The following is a 21,030-nucleotide window of genomic DNA, read 5'->3' as shown; positions in this document are numbered from 1 at the left end:
TCCGTCTATCTATACATCTGTCCATCTATCCATCTATCTATCTGTCTGTCTGTCTGTCCATCTGTCCATCTATCTATCCGTCTATCTATACATCTGTCCATCTATCTGTCTATCTATCTATCTATCTATCCATCCATCCATCTATCTGTCCATCCGTCCATCTATCCATCTGTTTATCCATCTATCATCTATCCATCTATGTTTCAAGATATGATAAGAGACAATATTTATTGTCTTATTGGTGTCTGATTGACGTCAGAATATGTCACATACTGATTTTAATTCTATCAGATATTAATTGTATCAATTATATCAGACTGTATAATTATGTTTAAGGGAAGTGGATGGTGTGCATACCTTAATGGGTAGAAAAATGAATATTGAAAAAATGCAACGTATTGGGATGTAGAACACAGCAAAAAATATATGAAATATTGAAGTACTGTACAGCTGAGTTTAGACATTGACTATGGCGATTCATATTAAAGAAGGGAAAAATAATATTTTTCAAAGCTTTCAGTTCCTTGTTCATTTACAAGTTTAAGAATTGGTTTTACCACTTTGCCAACTCTGACCCTTATTTGTGTGGAAAACTAAAGCACACTTCATATTTCAGAAATCGCTGTCTGTGACTTATAAAAACAATAATAAAAAAAAAAATATCTGCAATACTTCTGCAACTTCAGCAGCTTTTTTTTTGTAATTATTCTTTCGTCTGCTGGGAAAAAAAACCCAACGAGGCCTGGCTGTTGTTACAACGTGTATGATGAGGCAAGAAAAACTTGATGTTCCAAACAAGGTGCTGCGCTAAAAGATATGATCTGTAGACACTAATGAGACGTCACTAAAATGATTTTACATCCCCGACAAATCCGCGCAGCCTGAGGTACGAGGCCCGCAGCGTTACAGAGAGAGAACGGAGATAAAGATGACCTACAGGGAACATTTCTTAGCGTGCCTCACCTTTGACAACACATTATTCACTTCCAGAGGCTGACTTTTGTGCCACAGTGTGTGTATATCTCTGTGTCTACACTGCAACTACATATACAGAGAAGACAGAGAGAGAGACAGAGAGAGGTGTTATAGTTCACAACTAATTTCCCTCCTTTTGTAGATCGTTGCTCGCCCACTGAGCAAAAACTGCTTTTTTGGCAGTTTGTGTATATCTGCTGTCAGTATCCAGTCGCTGCTGCTTTCTGCGTGTGGTGTCTGCTTGGCAGATTCCCTGTCGTCAATGTCGAGCCCCATGTGGATTTTTCTCATTCTTTCTAGCTCTTCCCGTCTCTTGTGTTGCCTACATTTTTTTTTTTTTTTTTTTGTTAAAGAAAAATGAAAAACGAAAACCAAGCCCCTTATCTCGGTGTGTGGCACTTTCATGGAAAAGGGAGAACAAAAGTGGACGGAGAGTAAAATGAAAGCAGAGAGAGAGAGAGGGATGAATGGCTTCATTCATAAAGCCACAACCCTGCACACTGACACACAGCACAACACTGACACACAGCACACACAAACCCTTCCCCACGATCAGTGCCCTATTGATGATGCTCCCGCAGCACAGTTTGTAAACCATGTGCTTGTTGGAGAGAGGATCAGATATGAAATCCATAAGGTGCCTGAACTCCTTTGCCAGACAGATCGATTGTGCAGTTTAATCATATATCATACCTCTTACAAAATGACACCAAGGAGCTCACTCGGAGCCTGATGAAGCCATTAACCTCCCCGCCATTTACAGCTGCGCGTTGGCCATTGGTATAACTGCTTAATTCTCCCGGTAATTATCGCCTTGATTACCTTTACTAAAAACCGGGTTCTGTTTACAGAGCGCTGCAATTTCTCCTCCGTTGATGGACCATGTTCTCAAAAGTCAGATTGCTCATTGAACAAATATTGATCTCCAGGTTTTGTTAGTTTGTCGCCAGAGAACGGTTTCCTCGGACGGACAGCAGGTAGCTATTTATTCTGTCCATCTCTTTAGCTCACATTGGACCTTTACGATTTGACCAAGACGCCGGACATTTATACTCTAAATGACAGCTATGGTTGGATAGTTTGAAATGTCCAGTTTACTTATTCCCCTTACTTATGTCCCCAATTAGGGGACAAATTAAATATATTATCATGTGTAAAAATAACAGGGCTGTTTTTTACACGTCTTTTTTTTTGGACATAACCTCATATTGGATGGATGGCTGGATGGATGGATAGATGGATAGATAGATGGATGGATGGATGGATTGATGGATTGATGGATAGATGGATGGATGGATAGATGGATGGATAGATGTAAGAATGGAGGGAGGGATAGATGGATGGATGAATTAATAGAATGTGGGACAAATTGAAAAACAGATGGATAATGGACAGATGGGTGGATGGATGGACAAATGGAGGAAAAGACATGTATGGAGGAATGACCAGATACATGGATGGATGAACAGATGGACAGATGGAAAAATAGATGGATGGATGAACATTCGCATGGATGGATGAATAGGTGACTGCATGGATAAATAGATGGATGGATGGATGGATGGATGATGGATGGATGGATGGTTGGGTGGGTGTATGGATGAATAGATGGATGGATGGACAGATACTGTAGAATGTTGGACAGATGAAAGGACAGAAGGATGGATAGATGAATAAATTGAAGCATGGATGGACAATTGGAGGAAAAGACGTATCTATGGATGAACAGCCACGTGGATGGATGCGTGGATGAGTGAAGAAATCAATGAGTGAGTTTCTGTCATCGTACCACTGCTCATGTTACAGTGTAGTACTATACATTACATCCACAGAGGCACCGTGGCCTCGGCCAGATGTTGATCTCCACTGTTTGTCTTCCCTTGTCTTAATAATGCTTCTCCCCACCTGGCTACCAGGCGACACTGGTACTGTAATAAAAGTCTATTGTTCCAGTAGCTTACACAGACACAGACACAGACAGACATGGACAGACGCTGCTGATCACACTCACAGTTAAAAGCAGCAGTGACGTTCGGAGCCCGTTGTTGATTATTGAATCAGGAGTCGTTCATTAGTGCATTCGCTGCCTCAACTGATTAAGTCACTGCAGCAAATCCTTTAAATGACATTTAATTTCACAAAAGACCAGGAACCGTTCACAGTACCGAGGTACAGTTTGCAGTACTGCCTTAGCCGCTATTCCGCATATAAATACATTGCCTGATAGCATACAACACGATATTATGAGATTTATCTCCATTATCGCATTTTTAACTAAAGGTTTGAAATGCGGAGAATAAACTTAAACAGCTAAAAATAAATAGCAGGCAGTGAACGACGGCTATCATTCCAGCTGAAATGACTGAGGCACAGAGAGCGTCTCATTTCTCTCCAGTCTGTGTTCAACACACTGCACTCAGCGTCTCAGCTCAAATCAACCGCGACATGGAAGATCGTCACGGTGTCAACAGTTTTATTTCATTTGGACTCTTCTTTCATTCTCGCCAGTTCTTCGGGCTCTGTGTGTCCTAACTGTAACTAATGAGTGTGCCTCACAGTGACGCCTCGGCTAGCCCTGGTTAGCTGTTAGCAGTTTCGGTATTTGTTCTTCGCATTACTCATTCAGGGGTTTATTTTGTGTCCCACGTCATATGTTTTTCTAAAACCTTCATTGGCCCTAACTGAGTCAAACAGTTAATATTTAAAATGCTGACTGGTACATTAAGACACCACGTGACATCATTCATTTATATCGAAATCGCGTATCGCAACATTGTTCACAATGATCGCAATCGCACATTTTCATCAGAAGGTGCAGCGCTAGCCTCTTACGTCAGACCAGGACGGCTCAAAGGAAAGTCGCAGAAAAAACAAAGTCGAGAATTTGCATGTTAAACAACCTGACAAGTCAAATTAGCGGAGAGGAGGGCAACAGTTAAAGGTCACCAAGGAGACGGAGGTGCCCTAGCTGTGGTGATGATGCATCATGCTGCAGGTCCCGTCCACTCATTAAATTTTTATTAGGGCAAGCTTTTTTTTTGTTGTTTTATTACATTGACGCCACTACCTGGCACAGTCCGGCCTGGCCGTAGGGTGACGGCGATGATGGGATTTGTTGTGACGTTGAAGGTAGTGGTAACAGAACAACATCTTTGAGGGTGGTACAGAGATTAGAAAGGGAATGTCAAAGATGAGGTCGGAGGACAGAGGGAAATAGGAGAAAGGCCCAAAGAAAGAGATGAATAAAGAATAACACAGAAAAATGGTGGAGGCTGAAGCATTCCCTTCACCCCTAATGGAGGCCCCCGGAGGACGGCGAGGAATAGTTTGAAGACAAAAGTGTCACATTTTCCACCTGGAGCAGTACTTTTTCAGAAGTTTAAAAAAAAAAAGACGACACTTAGCGAAGGGCGCTTCAGGCTGTTTCATCACACATCAACTCCCCTTCCCCGTATTTGCTCCCCTGCTCATTTTCTAATTCCGCTCCCAAGGGCTGATATAAAAACAAAAAGATTGAATTTCTTCAATTTCTATTTGACAAAACACCTACTGTATGCCAGACCAAAATGAACTGTAGTTTGATTATCTGTTATAAAAAAGACAAGATACCTAAACTCCTCCACCTGAGGCAGGATCTCTTCCCCAACCTGGAGGGTGCAAACCACTTTTTTTTTTCAGTCGAGAACCATGGCGTCAGACTTGATTCTCATGCTGATTCTCATCCCAGCGGCTTCACACTCGGCTGCAAACCGCCCCAGTGCAAGGCCAGGCAAAGCTCTCGATTTACCGGTCAACCTACGACCCTACCGTCACCTATGGTTATGACCCTTGGGTCATGACTGAAAGAACAAGATCCCGGATACAAGTGGCCGAAATTAGTTTTCTCCGCAGGGTTGCAGGACACTCCCTTAGAGATAGGGTCCTGTCCCTCTGGATGCAGACCTAGGGGAAGACCCAGGACACGCCCGAGCTGGCCTGGGAGCGCCTTGGGGTCCCCCCAGAGGAGCTGGAGGAAGTGTCTGAGGAGAGAGAAGTCTGGGTGTCCCTGCTCAGACTGTTACCCCTGTGACCCGGTCCCGGACAAGTGGACAATGATGGATGGAAAATGTTGTTTTCCTCTGCAAGAAGACAGTTTTTTTTTCTGCTCTGGCTAAGGTTTTGGTCGAGCGTATCCTCGTCTGAACGCTAAATTATAGTGTGGACTTTTACAGGTTTTTGTTGTCCAATTTTGTTTGCATGAACAAGGTGTGTTTGTCGACTGTGACGATACATTTAGCATCCGTCGTTATGCCTAGTCTCAGCTTTTCAACTTGTTCTGTGCTCAGAAGAGTCAAAGAAAACCCTTTAAAAATTCACCAAGAAATAAACTTTCATTGCACTGTGACTCCACGTCTACTAATCTAAGAATTGGACATTTTTGGGCTCAAATCACAACCAACAGCTTTTTTAGAGTTTTGCTCGACCGAGTCCTGCGTGCAGGGATCTCAGCTTTTGATCAATGGTGGCAAACAAAACCATCAAATCTCCATCTCCCTCGCTGTTCAGCCCCTCTGGGGCCTGAAGCAGACAACGAAATTACTCTGAATCCTATAAGAGAAAAGGAGAAAAGCCATAGTCCAGGAAGACCAAAAGAAAAATATTGATAGTGATGTCAGTACTAAAAAATGAGACAATGTTAAGAGTGGTGTGAGACGATGGGATTCACAGGGAGGAGAAAGAAAGAAAGAAAGAAAGAAAGAAAGAAGGAAAGATAAACAGTAGTAACTGGTTTGTAGTGAGTGTTGAAAGAAATTTGAAGTCCAAGGAAACATTGAAAAAAAAAACAAAAAAAAAAAACAGAAGACTAAACTTACTGTAAAATGAGTCTCATGTTGCAGGTTGGGGCAAACCTTTTGACTTGCGGGCCAAACTGGGGTCCTAAAATTTGACGGGGGGGCCGCGTCAGGAGCAGATAGATGAAGCGTCGGGATAAACTGGGGTAAATGACATGTAAAAGTCATGCATAAAGGCTAAAATGTTAAAATGCTTCAGCCTTTTCTACACACTCTTCTGGGGAAATGTGGGCATCGCAGGGAAAAGGCAGAAGTATAATGATAATTAAAATAAAAAATTAATAACACCCAACGTTGGTGGGCCGGATTTAAAAGCCAAGCGGGCCGCATCTGGTCCCCAGACCAAGGTTTGCCCATGCCTGGTTTAGAAGAACACCAATGGTTTGATCCATTATCCTGTGAAACCTGATGTGTGGAGTTTGACTTTTCTTCTGTCTGTGTAAAAATAACAGAATTGAACCTGAACATATATATATATATATATATAAACACACAATATTAGGAGTATAGAAGAAAAACAAAGCCTCAGGTAGGAATTAACAGTAAAAAAAAAAGTAAGTTATTGAATTTCACGTGAATGCAGTTTTAAGAGTGGCGTTGCATTTTAGAAATGTTGCACTTGACTCGAGTGCCTTTTTGTGCACAAGATAAATGAAAAAAGCAAATCAGAAATATTTTATTTCGTAAAATCACGATGAGCCGTGTGTCTGATATGAAAGAAATGTTCTGGGTGCTGCAGATCTGACTCACCAGGTTAATGGATATTAAGGTATCAAAATGTCAGAGGTAATGTGTAATTTCTTTTATTTATTTTTTTCTATAAAAGCTGAGTTGTGGGAATGACTCAATGCAGAGATGAAAATTTCAGGAAAATGTGTGTCTCATGATTTCTCAGGAGGAAAGAAATACAATTCTAACAAAATCACTTCCTGCGATATGTGGTGCTAATGGATTTAAAGTGGAGTTAGAAGATGAACTTAACATGTACTGATGCAACCAGCATTTAGATGTTTTTTTATTATGTATGCTGCAGACGTGGAATACCGTAATCATTTGAACATTTGTCCTCTAATGGCTTTTCTTTTGTTTTCTTTTTTTTCCTCTCCTCTCCTCTCCTCTCCCTGTTCCTTCCTATCGCTGCAACAGTTTGCTCTCAGTATTCACGAGGGGTGTTTGCCATTTTCGGCCTTTACGACAAGCGCTCCGTGAACACGCTGACGTCGTTCTGTGGGGCCCTGCACATCAGCCTCGTGACACCCAGCTTCCCCACCGAAGGAGAAGGCCAGTTCACCCTGCAGCTCCGGCCGTCCATCAGAGGAGCTCTGCTGTCACTGTTGGACCACTACGACTGGAGTCGATTTGTCTTCCTCTATGACACAGACAGAGGTAAACGCATGCCTTTTAACAACGCGAGGCGTTACAACGCACAATGTCGTAGAGATTCTTTGAAAAACCACATTCAGGAGTACCAACATTCTAGGATTTTTTTATTGGGCTCTTCTTTTTTTTACATTTTTTATTGGTCTTTCTCTGACTTTAAAACACAAGAACAATGGATTCATAAATCCTGGGTTATGGCTCTTGGAGATTGTGCTTTCGCTCCATATTTCTCCTCCTATTCTGTTGTTGTTGTTGCGCATAAATGGCATTGTGAAAAAAACATAAAAACATTCGTCCCTTGCCGTAAAACTTTCATGGATCAGAAGATTTTCGGGAATGATCTGCTGCAATAACATTCCTAAAATTTAAGTTAAGCTCAATCTTATTTTACGTCTTCATCTTCTTTATAGCCCATTTCTACTAAATGTTTGCCAACTTGCTTGTCCTGATTCTTGTTCAGCGTGACTGATGGGTAAATGTGAGTAGAAAGCGGGCTTCCAAAAAGAGACCTGGAGAGAAGAAATAAAATGATCATTTTCAATGTCATCAGGTACATTTTTCTGAGGTGCATTTTAAGTTGTCTTTTTATAAAAAATAAATAAATATAAAATTTGTTTCACGACGTATCCTCAGCTTGTCTGAGTAGCTCTGCAGGCTACGTTTCCACGCGAGAATTGCTTCCTTCGACAAAAACATGAGGACAAGGACAGTTTTAATTATTTTCTGTGGCACTGAAACAAGTAAAATCTTCCATTTAGGGTGTAGAAAAGATGAGATGTCGCAAAATACATTTCTTCTTATTAGGGCCTTCCTCAACTTTTTATCGTGGTCATGGCTAACCCATTAAAAATGAAATACTCGGACACTAAAAGACAGACACTAAAAACAAGTAGAAATAGAAATCCCTATTCGTGAATCGTCTAGTGACAGAAATTGTGTTCTTTCAGGAAAGGTTCTCAAAGTGGGGGGGCACGGCCCATATAGGGGGCACATGGCCATTGCAAGGGGGCCACTACTGTAAACGCGGTTAACAAGAGACTGTCAAAAACTGATCGGTTGAAGGCGGTGTAAAATGAATATCTGATAATAATATCGCAAAGGAGGCCGTTATTTTAAATTCTCACTTTTGATTTTGCTGTCGGCCGTTTCTAAAAACAAGTGTCCTTTTTTTTATTATTGTTTGTTTGGTTTTTTTGGAAGGGGCACGAAAATGTTCTAATGAACCAAAGGGGGTGCTGCAGAGAAAGATTGAGAAATCACTGCATTAAACTATTAGGTTGGAAGACGAGGACTACTGCTTGTCATCGTACTGAGGCGTTAGTATTTATTTCAGCATGGCTACGCAGGTCAAGTTTTTTTTTACTGATAGCAGACAATCATGTCATCACAGAACGACCTTAAATTCAGCGTCGACAGTTGAGTATCAGTCACGTAGAACGGTCTTCTGCTGGGGTGATTCACATTAGTTTTTGGATGAAATCAAAAAAAAAAAAAAAAAACACCTAGATATTTGTGAAAAAATTGAGAAAAAAATGTTTTGTTCAAGATAAATCATTTACAATACAACAGTACAAAAACTAGTACAGTTTATTTGTTCCCTTATTTTTAAATAACAAACTAAAAGCAGGAATTTCTAAAAAAAAAACACAAACCTTTAAGAAAAAAAGAAATGACCTCAGGGACAAATTTAATTAGTACTAAAATCTAGTCAAGGGCCAGACTTTAGTTGTTTGTGGGCTGGAAGTGAACCCAGGCTTGACGCTTGAGGTGCTTGGTGTACATCATCCTGGCTCATCCGTGCAGTAGCGGACAGTAGCATGAATTAGCGCCGGGAACAGATGAGCTCCGATCCATTGACTTTCTGCTGCTTCCCTCAAATGACCTGTCTTCTTCTTCTTTAATGGGATCTTTAGTGACATTTAGCAGTAGCTAACACAACTAAAGAGAATGTGTTAGAAAAGCAATTCTGCTGATAAGAATGAAATATCGCTTCCTCTTGGTGCACCTCCTGAACACAAGGCTGTAGCGTGTATGCTACAGATGGGACAGGGTGCCAGGGTTTTCACATACGTTTTGGTGGACTAGCAGTTAGGCTACAGTAGGTCATTAAATATTAATATATTTTAAGTGGCAAAACATTGGATATTGTTTGGCTCCTATAATCTGGTGTTTTATTAGCTCATATAATCTATCATTTTATTTGCTCCTATAATCTGGGATTTTATTAGCTCCCATAATCTGGCATTATATATGCTCCTATAATTTGGCATTATATTAGCTCCTATAATCTGGAATTGTATTAGCTCCTACAATATGGCATTTTATTAGTTCTTATAATCTGGCATTATATCAGCTCCTACAATCTGGGATTTTATTAGTTCCCATAATCTGGCATTATATCAGATCCTATAGTCTGGCATTTTACTAGCCTCTATAATCTGGCATTGTATTAGCTCCTATGATTTGGCGTTATATTAGCTCCTATACTTGGGCATTATATTAGCTTCTATAATTTGGCGTTATATTAGCTTCCATAATCTAGCATTTTATTAGCCCCTATAATATGACATTTTGTAAAACTCCTATAATCTGGCATTATATTAGCTCCTTCCGGCATTATACTAGCGTCTATATTCTAGCATTTTATTAGCTCCCATAATCTGTCATAACATTAGCTCCTATAATCTGGTATTTTATTAGCTCCTATAATCTGGTATTGTATTAGCTCTTATAATCTGGCATTTTCTTAGCTCCCATAATCTGGCATTTTCTTAGCTCCTATAATCTGGTATTTTCTTAGCTCCTATAATCTGGCATTTTCTTAGCTCCTATAATCTGGTATTGTATTAACTCATAATCTGGCATTTTCTTAGCTCCCATAATCTGGCATTTTATTAGCTCCTATAATCTGCTTTCCACTGTCCAAACAATACACTTTACAGTTCAGCTAAGTATTATTATGCACTATTTTGTAAAACAAAAACGAAAAAAAAAAAAATCCATATCACATTTTATTTTCCTGCTTTCAAGTATTACAGATATTAAAAGTAGTCCTTCGTCCAGTCTACGCCCCTGCCCCTTATTTCCTGGGTTTGTCTTTTACTCTCTCTTTTTCTCTCTCCTATTAGGAACCACACACACACACACACACACACAAACTGCATAAACAACTACTTGTCTGCCACAGGGCAGATTTGCAGGGCCAATGTCCCTAAATGCCAGATAAGTCCTGTGTGTGTGGGAATCACTGTGCTGTATCATGTGTGTACTGTGTGTAGTTTTGTGTCTGTGTCTACCAGACTACCTAAAGGCTCCAGGTTATCTGTGTCGGTACCAAGAGAGAATAAAGGAATAAATAGGGGGACATAGAAGGGACAGTTGGGAAAAGTACAGTCGGTGGAACAGCAAAAAAAAAAAAAAAGAAAAAGAAAATGTGGAAATTTATTCATGAAATGAAGGGAGGCAAAGACAAGGGCAGGGGCAAGAGAGAGAGAGAGGGAGGGAGGGGGAGGTAAATGGGGAAGGGACAGGAGGGAGATTACAGAAAAGGCATGAAGGGGGAATGAAAATCAGAGATATCTTGAGCCTTGCAAGATGTCCTGTACGTAGTGGAGGGGCGGGAGGGTGGATAGAGATTGGAGGAAGAAAATAAAAACAGGGAAACAAGGATGAAAAATGTATGAATACATAGTTTGTCCTGTGTTCACTGCTGACTTGACCACGGGCAGGACCCTTCATTTCAGACTCCCATTAGGACCTGCTGCTGGTAATGTGCTGGAAAATGGTAAACAGTAATGTTGTAATCTTTTTTTCTGCGGCCTGCTCTGCTTTGCCAAACACACACAGACCACAGCACAGTAAAACAAAAAAAAACAACAAACAAACATGTACATTCAGATAGAGTAGCTAAACGCATGTACGTGTTTTAGGAAGAAAAATGAATTTACTGATGGAGCGAACCGAACACAGGCTACAACGAAAGAAGAACAGAAAGCCAACATCATTAATAATTCATGGAGACAGGAAACATGTACGTAGTCATATAGTCAACATATATTTCACAGCGGTGCCTAGTCTTTAAATCTGTTTTGTTTGTTTTGTGAACCATCTTGGAAATAGATGTACAGCAGGTTAGGTCGATAAAGGATGTAGGAGAAAATGAGCAAAGTGCTTCAAAGGACAAATTAGATTAGTGAGTGCAAACGGCAGGTAAGGAGTCTCGTGACGTCAGGTTTAAAGCATATAAATACAATATATAACTACCTACTTCTCCTTTTTGCGGTCCTCTGGAGTACTGCAATGTAATCCTTTGAAATGGAGAAAGAACCAGGGGACAGAAAATAGAGTAAAGGAGAAACCAGAAGTGTAAACACAATAGGATTTACAGTATATAACACTTGTTGTATGAGGAGTGGCAGAGGAATATGTGGGGGTGGTGCTGAACATGTTTGGGTAAAACAAGCACTGGTGGAATTTGCTGTTGGAAAAAAAAAAAAGATGGATTCTTGTCATCGTGTTTGGAGATGACAGAGTATTTTATATATAAGTAGAAGTATGAACTGGAGGAAAACAAAAAAGGGTAATTGAGACTTTAGGTAATATAAAAGCAGACGCCTGAAGAGTGCAGCTGTGAACACATGGACACACATATTTATGCAAATATTAAGACAGTATATATTTGTATTTGTCGTTTTTACTTGAAACTGTTTTTGGAGTTTTTAGATAACATATACTTGAGAGCAAAAGTCTAACAGTACGACAGTATGCACACGCCTTACTGTTCACTATGGCAGTTATTTACCTCCTCTTATCACCCCTGGTAAGGGGCACGGAGACTATAGTCATACTAATTCAATTTTTATACTCTTACTCAATGATCCAAACACGTCTTTTTCAAAACTCTGATCAGGTATTCGTTACAAATTGCCTTGCCATTATACAAAAGTGTGTGTTCATGAAGCTACCCGATGAGTTTCAAGTTTTCAAGTCAAAGTTCACGTCTAAAAATCTTGTTCTCCTAAGATCCATTTTAATTTAAATGTCACTTCAACCAATTACACGACCACAGTCTAGTTCCGTGGGTGATTCACTTTTTTTTTTCCCCGCCCCAGAATCTTGGCCTGTGAGAGTCGACAATGAACAGCCTTCAGAATTTCCACATACACTCAAAGTCTTAAAACTTGTTCATATTCTCCAAAGATCTGTGTGCCGACCGCAGCCTCCACACGCCGCTTTAAAGTGTTTCCTTCTGTCTTTGTTCCCTTTCCTCTTGTTGTCTAGGTTATGCAATTCTGCAGGCAATTATGGAGAGAGCGGGGCAAAACGGATGGCAGGTGAGGACACGCACAGACACTCACACTTTGTGAGAAAAGATGCTGAATGAGCACTGAACACTCATATTCACCTCAGTCGCCTGCGCGTAGTTAGGACTAAATACACGATGTGTTCACGTTATTGTACTCAGGTTTTTTTTATTTTTAGTAACACAAACAAACTATTGATGTCCTGCTTGTTGGGTTTCTCCTTTATGAATTACCTTCGTCTTTGATGCTATGACTATATCAACACGTTCTGTTCTATATATATATATATATATATTCTATGTGTGTCAACTCAGGTGAGCGCGATCTGTGTGGAGAGTTTCAATGAGGCAGCGTATCGTCGCCTCCTTGAGGATCTGGATCGACGTCAAGAGAGGAAATACGTCATTGATCTGGAGCCCGAGAGATTACAGAACATCCTAGAGCAGGTAATGTTTCTGACAAGATAAACTTAACCAGAAGCAGCAGGCAAATGTAACAACAGAGGTTGAGAAGTTGAAGTCTTTGCACATTATAGATTCCCAATCTATGGGTCGCGGCACACCTTCAGGGACATCAGGTGACAGTGGAAATGTATGTTATAGACTGTTCATAAAAAGCATCCACAGCCAACATCACCAAAGGGCTCCAATGGTTGCGGAAATATACAGTCAGTGACCATCAACCGGCGGCCCGCAGGCCGATTTAAGGCCACTTAACCGTCCAATCTGGACCGATTCCAAAATAAACATCAAATAATAATGTAAGATTTTTAATTGAATTTGTCCCGCCCCCAAGGTGTCTGTTCAGAAATTCTGGCCCCTTCCACCATATATAGTTGGTACAGATGGTCTTGTACGATAGAAAACAATATCAATGTTATAAATTATAATTGCTTTTAAATTTAAAAAAAAGAAGACGAAATGTGGACAAGGTGTTGACGGTATGTGGGCTCCATGTGAGTGACGTGGTGTCCCAGTATTCTGTTGTGATGTCAGAATATTGGTTGTTTCTCCAAATGTACCATAGGATTGTTTTACCACCAAAATAATAAACAATATAAATATACAATAAGCAGTCAAACAACAACAAGCGCATGTATTGTTAATAAAATAAAAGTCAATGTATGTTTAAATTAACACTAGTTCCAATTACAGTAGCTGTAATTAACAATAGTTGCTGTGTTTAATTCAATAGATTTTTTTTAATTTTTTTTTTATTTTCTTTTACATTGCGCTGTCTGCTGCACCTTTACGTTGTCCGACTTCGGTCGTCATTCAGAGTGGAGATTACATCACCGATGACCCCGATTTTAGGACCACTTAGCAGCCAACGACGCTGACACATTACCAACACGTTTAACCACATCATGCTAAAAAGGCTTTTGTTAAGTAATGAAAACGAGACTCCCTGAGCATATTAAAAACAATTAGAGGTTGTTTTACATCACAGACCAGCGCAGCCTGCACCGGGGACTTTTTCTCCAACAGTCATACTCGTGTCGGTCTGCCTGCTGTCTGCTCCAATCAGAGAGCTGCCGCAGCACTCTTTATTCTTTTTGACATCTGGAAAGAAAACAAGGTTTGAGATTTCCCCTGGAGCTGTTGAATGAAAAATGTGACTTCCCCGACATTCACATCAGTGCGGTTCTGCAGGAAACCGTCCACTCAGAATTTAAACTTCGCCCACGCTCACATGGGCCCACGCTCTTACACCGTATGCTTGTCCAGGCTTATTATGTGGACTGTCTGGCTTGGTTCGAATGTTTCACTTGTGTTAAGAGTGTGTGTGTGTGTGTGTGTGTTTGGTATAACTAACACTGTGGGGAAAGGATAACTCCATGATTCTGGGAACACAGAAAGAACAAACGTCATATTTTCCTTCCTCTTGTTAAACGTTCCCTTAAAATAAAAATAGGTCTGCATACTCAGAGAAGTTTAATGTTTATGTTTGGTGCTAGAAAGATAATTAGAGTCAGATTGGAGGATGGGGATTAAGATTGGCCATATATTCCGAGCTTCCCAGAATATGAGTATTCCATGTTACAAGTCTTGCAGCTATTGCAAGATTTTGCTCGTAAGACGAGGAAATATGTAGTTACGAGTTCATCCATTCAGTCGTACGGCATGGGGAAGTCGTGAGCTCTGATGCCAAAAGCAGCTGCGGAGGTCGTTTAGTGAACCTTTAGTGTTTAATGAAATAAAATAAAAAATATAATCCTTGTCTTACCTTAGTGGCCCTGACACTCGCTGTCTCGCTCTCTGTCCCTCACTTGGTTATTTTACCCATTTTTATAACAATAATAATATAAAATGTTTTCTTCATTATTATTATTTTATATTATAAATATATTTGTTTATATCTTTGTTTTGATCTTTAGATGGGGGACAAGTTAATAGTATATTACTGGAGGGCTGGAGCAAATTAATTGGTTTTTATTTTTATTTTTTTAAGGGGGAAAATTTGATCTAGATACGAGTGGATCGACACACGAGTGCTGTTGTGGATCGCATTAAACTTGTATCTCTGAGGTCCACTGTATATTTATATATACGTATATATGGGATGTCCAATATTAACTTTTTGCCGATATCTGATATGCCAGCTTTTGTCCAAACACTTCATTTCCGACTCCAATATTAACCAATACCAATATACGCAGCCGTTTGGGTAAAATGGCAGAGGATCCATTTCATTTCGTGTCACCATGACAATAATTCATGTTCACTACAAAACTATTTTTAGGTCACATCACCTGGGCTAAAACCAAGCACTGCGTTATTGGTTCTCATTGTTGGAGGAAAATTCAATAATGTTAACTAATATAACATGCTTATTCTAGTATCGGCCAATAATATTGCGTATCTGTGTGTCTGTGTGTGTGTGTGAAATTAAACCCAAGTAAATAAAACCTTCTAGGATCTCTTAAAAATATAATATTGTATTAGAAATAAGATATCAAAATATAAATATAAATATATATATCAAAATATAAGATGTCCACAAAAACCTACATTATGAATAATAAAAAAAAAATTGTTACCATGACGGGTAATAACTAGTGGAGAAATATGCTATGTCCAGAGTTTGGACAGGCAAAGGACATTTAGGCAATGCATCCTTAGACTTGCAGGGTGCATGAGGGCAAAATGAATATAATGATATTTAATCTTTAAAATGTACTTTCTATCACGTTATATTTGGTTAATGGTTTGGTGCCAAATAAAATTAAAAAGTGTTATGTCCCATTAGTTCTGCCACATCTGACAAATTCAATGACCAGAAGAGAAAAAAGTACCGCACAGAACGATATAAAATATATTTTTTTAAAAAAGTCTTAAATACAGTATGTACTGTAGAAAACTACACTCCTTAAATTCTTTGAAAAATAATTTTATGAATGAAGATACATGTCTAACAGAAAACCTTAAAGGGCTAAATGTAACTTATCCACATCTAGTCACGGCCGTGTGTGTAAAGTGCTGTAAATGATGGTGACAGACATGAACTGATCTCCTCAGACAAACACACAATTAAACACCAGACATACTGTAAATGGAGCTCCATTCACACACCAACAGCAAACACAGCGTCGCAGACAGACTGACAGGCGGTCCCTAATTGGCATTGCTTGTGTGTAACCGAATACACACACATACACACTTACTCCCACTCGCATCAGATTGGACTGTGCGCCTCCACCATTAGCTCTCCCCCGGCTTTGAGGCAGACACTGCTCTGTTTGTCTGCGTTTGCCAGCTGCAGTGTCTGTGTCTGAGCCAGGGCATCACTGCTGAGATGTGTGGCTGAGAGAAACAGCAACAAACTCTTAATTAAGTAGATCCATGCAGGGGTCACAACAATGCTATATTTCATCTCCTCAGTTTACTCAGTCCCGTTGGACAGGATGATGACACGAGCCCTGCACGAACTCAGTGTTGGAGCAGAACAATAAGACACAAAAACATCAATAAATGGAACTTAATCCAAAGGATTTTATTATTTTTTTAAGTATCACCGATCCATCCATCATTCTATCCATCTATCCATCCATCCATCCATCCATCCATCATCCATCCATCCATCCATCTATCATCCATCCATCCATCATCTATCATCCATCTATCCATCCATCCATCCATCCATCTATCTATCCATCCATCCATCCATCCATCATCTATCATCTATCATCTATCATCTATCTATCCATCCATCCATCCATCCATCCATCTATCCATCCACCCATCCATCCATCTATCTATCCATCCATCCATCCATCCATCCATCCATCCGTCTATCCATCTATCCATCTATCCATCTATCCATCCATCTATCTATTTATCATTCTATCCATCCACCTATCCATCCATCCACCCATCCATCATCCATCCATCCATCCATCCATCCATCATCTATCATCTATCATCTATCATCTATCATCTATCTATCCATCCATCCATCCATCCATCCATCTATCCATCCATCCATCCATCCTCTATCATCTATCATCTATCATCTATCATCTATCATCTATCATCTATCATCCATCCATCCATCCATCCATCCATCCATCCATCCATCCATCCATCCATCCATCCATCCATCCATCCATCCATCCATCCATCCATCCATCCATCCATCCATCCATCCATCCATCCATCCATCCATCCATCCATCCATCCATCCATCCATCCATCCATCCATCCATCCATCCATCCATCCATCCATCCATCCATCCATCCATCCATCCATCCATCCATCCATCCATCCATCCATCCATCCATCCATCCATCCATCCATCCATCCATCCATCCATCCATCCATCCATCCATCCATCCATCCATCCATCCATCCATCCATCCATCCATCCATCCATCCATCCATCCATCCATCCAAACAGTGCAGTGTCATAGATGAAACGTCACCAACAATATTTCTGATATTTGATTCAGTAGATAATTGTACATAAACCATTTATCATTTCCCCAAACATCATTGCAAAATAAGTGTTGTCCCTGCAATGTTTGCAGAACAAGTGATCCATTTGTTCGAGGGAGTCAATCATCTGTACTATTAGTTCCGTGCCTTGAGCACTGGAACCTAATTAAAGCAGCGGCGCTTAGTTGATTTTAAATGCTTCATGTCTCATGTCCGTGAAAAACAATTCTTTCTCTGTTCTCTTTCTGTCTCCAGGCTGTCAGTGTGGGGAAACATGTCAAAGGTTTCCATTACATCATAGCCAACCTGGTAGGTATATGTTTATGTGTATATGTATCTACTCTCTGCTTCTAAGGCAGGCATGCTAACGGCTACACAATGCTACCGACTTAGACTAGAAAAAGTTACAACCAAAAACTTTCGACACCTGCTGCAAATGCCACAAACCGTTTTGTGGTAACTGTACAACAACAAGAAAACAAATCACATGTCTTAGCTGTGAGAACGTCAATGTAAATAGTTCAAATATATATCGGTGTAATTTTGAGTTTATTGTTATTCTTGTTCTCAGTGTTAAAATATTTCCTAATCAAATACGGTTATACTGTATCCATTATCGCGGTTTTATCGCTGATTACGCCGCTTTGAATAAACGCAATGCCGTGAATTTACGCTAATGTGAATGTTAAATGTGTTAAAATACACATTTGTTATTTTGTGGTTTTGAAGATATCATAACAACATTAATCCTTTTATCTTTCATTTGGGAAGGTATCTTGAGCGATTATAGAGTTTAGAAGGTCAGAACGCGGCTGTTCAAGTAGTTTCGGAATCTCGGCGGTTCTAGTGGTAAACCGAGTGTTGTTGAACTGTTAGTTGTCTGGGTTGTTAGTTGAAATACGTACAGGTTAACGGAAAGTGACTTGTTGAGGTGCAAACGCCTCATCTGGCCACTGTGATGTTAATTTAGATCAGTGGTTCTTAATTATTTTCCCACAAAAATAATTAATAATAATAAACCGCGCCCACCCCAGGGGTCCCGCCCCACTATTTGAGAAGTTCTCATCTGGGAAAAGACGTCAGTGTATTCAGCACAATGCTGCGACTGCACGTGCTTTTGCACATATCCTCACGGAAAAACTATTGCAGTAGGTTCTACTGCTACAGTATCTTCATCCCTGACGTTAAAACACCTTCAAACTGACAAGCTACTCATTTAAACTACCCACAAGGTCAGTAAGACACTGAACTGCAGTTTTTTTGTAGTATTTTCTGAGCATTTGAATGAAGCCTTGTGCTGCGCGTGCCTATATTTTATTCTGACCAAATGGTCTAATTCTCTTCAATTAGATTTTTACCATTTTGATTAGTTAGAATGTGTAGTTATGGTTTGCGGAAAAAAAAGAAACAGTTGTAAAGGTTGTCAATTTGCAGGAATCCAATTTTTTTTTTAAAAACCCAATGCTTTTTTCCCCCCATTTTCCCCCTTTCATTAGATTTTTGCTTATTCCCATTTGTTCTCGTTTGGCAGAGTCACAGCTGTAAGATGCTGTCACAGCCCATGTCAGTAAATGAAATATTGCTGCAGCCTTAATCCCTAAAATCTGTTCAACAGCAGTCCTCTGTGGTATGCTGAGGCAGAAAATAAAAAAAATAAATTTTGGCCGCTGAGTGCGAGTGAAGCGGCACAGGCTCTCAGAGGTTTCAGCCATTTGCATCTCTCACACCAGCCCAGCTCTGACATGTCTGCACACTCTTTTAAACATGATCGTTCATCACAACTGTCTCACTTTATGAGGCGGAAATGGCTCCATGTTAACTGGGGATAAAAACCGAGTGTGATGAAAACGCATACACCGGTTCGAAATTTTTATCGAGAGCTTTTGGTCACAAACCTAGTTTTTTTTCTAAATGTGAAATTTCTTCTCTATAAATGTCTTTCTGTCTCTCCGTCCCAGGGCTTTAAGGACATATCTCTGGAGAGGTTCATGCATGGTGGTGCAAACGTGACTGGGTTCCAGCTGGTGGATTTCAGCAAGCCCATAGTCATTAAATTGATGCAGCGCTGGAACAAACTGGATCAGAGGGAGTACCCAGGCTCTGACAGTCCACCTAAGGTGATAAAGCATGGCCGTGAATACTCAAACACACACACATTAAAAAAACCCGTGATATAAACCATTTACACATAAATACATTCACATTTTCTTTTATTACCACTATTCCCGACCTCTTCCTTATCGTCTTCCCTGGAAATCCACTTCTGAAACATAAACCGCTCTCCTCGTCTCGTCTTCTCCACCCATCGACAACTCCATTGACAGACCGCTGACCTGCAGCCAAGTGTGGTTGATTTGAGCCTATATTAATTGGAAACGCGTCCACCTACCTATTAAAAGTACATCAGCGTGCAGCTGTTTGTGCCCTTCGTCTCTGGCTCGGGCTCACACGCGGACGCACACGACATGCAAATTCAGAAGAAGGAAAAGGTGACGTGATTTTTTTTTTTCCCCGCCTTAATGACTCGCCATCCTTCACCCAGGACCTGTGGTAATGAACTCATCAACATCTCTCACAGACTAAGCTGATGAGTTGTCATTAGCAGATGCTGGCTGTTGTCCCTTAATGTTTACGTATGCGGTGTGTCAACAGACGTCCTTACGAATCCAAGCGTTGGATTCATGTATTCACAAAAAAGAAAAGGAAAGAAATCCACTTTTTTTTATGATTTTCCAGGATCACAGAACAGCAGATATCACTCATGTCAACAGATGCCTTGGAATTGCTCTAGGGTAATTGGCAATATGCATAAAACTGTGCTCAGTTAGCCTTGGGCCAACTCATAGCCCCGGGCCAAGTAGAACTAATAATGTGCTGTATGAAAAGCACGATCGGGATTTGTCCTTTTTTGCAGCAAAGAGCTTTTTACTAGGCCTGATTTTTTTTTTTTTTTTTTTTGCCCATCATTAATAAACTCTTAACCCAGCTTTTCTAAATTTATGTCCCTTAAAATGAGCTTTTCTGAGCCCGGGGATTTCACTGAAGTGTAATAAAACTATCAGTGACCGAGCAAAGCGATAATTAACTCTGGGCTAAACTTGAGTGTTCTCTCAGTATGATCACTCGCACTGTTCATCATTTTCACGTTCGAGTGCACTTTTACTTTTTAAGGATCGCACCTTTCCTTAGTTTCTTTAATAATGTTCTTACAATAAAACATTTTATAAGCATTTTTACTCTTTGTTTTTTAAATAGTGAGAAAACATTGTTTTAGATGACGTCAGTCTAGAAAAGAAATCAATGTTTGTTTGCAGGGGGGGGGGGCTAACAGCCAATTTTGAGTTAGTCTTAGCCCTTTGACTAAACGGTAACTAAGTTTTAATTCCGATTTAGTCAATTAAGCTAAGTATAGTTTGACTTTAGTCGAGTCAAGTTTAGAGTACAACGTGTCTGGTATGGCACCTTAAAAGAAACTACCGTAATTTTTGGACTATTGAGCACACCTGAATATAAGCCACACCCACTAAATTAATAAATAAATAAATAATTGTACATATATATATAGGCCGCATTTTTTTATAACCCGCAGGTGTCCACGTTGTAAC

General features: G+C 40.0%; 1 protein-coding gene across 5 annotated transcripts in view; it reads left to right on the top strand.

Moving 5' to 3' along the window:
* The window catches only part of gria4a (glutamate receptor, ionotropic, AMPA 4a), a 99,620-nt gene that overhangs the window by 35,110 nt on the left and 43,480 nt on the right, over positions 1 to 21,030 (top strand). For all 5 annotated transcript variants that reach the window (XM_017032058.2, XM_017032059.2, XM_025054939.1 and 2 more), the window contains exons 3-7: positions 6,954 to 7,193; positions 12,468 to 12,520; positions 12,805 to 12,936; positions 17,681 to 17,734; positions 19,384 to 19,542. In XM_017032058.2, coding sequence (XP_016887547.1) covers positions 6,954 to 7,193; positions 12,468 to 12,520; positions 12,805 to 12,936; positions 17,681 to 17,734; positions 19,384 to 19,542 — 638 coding nt within the window. The remainder of the gene's footprint in view (positions 1 to 6,953; positions 7,194 to 12,467; positions 12,521 to 12,804; positions 12,937 to 17,680; positions 17,735 to 19,383; positions 19,543 to 21,030) is intronic.

Source organism: Cynoglossus semilaevis, chromosome 4 (genome assembly GCF_000523025.1).
Source record: "Cynoglossus semilaevis isolate Cse_v1.0 chromosome 4, Cse_v1.0, whole genome shotgun sequence".
NCBI lineage: Eukaryota > Metazoa > Chordata > Actinopteri > Pleuronectiformes > Cynoglossidae > Cynoglossus > Cynoglossus semilaevis.
The sequence above is the reverse complement of the archived record's forward strand: the minus strand, read 5'-3'. Positions and strand labels throughout refer to the sequence as shown.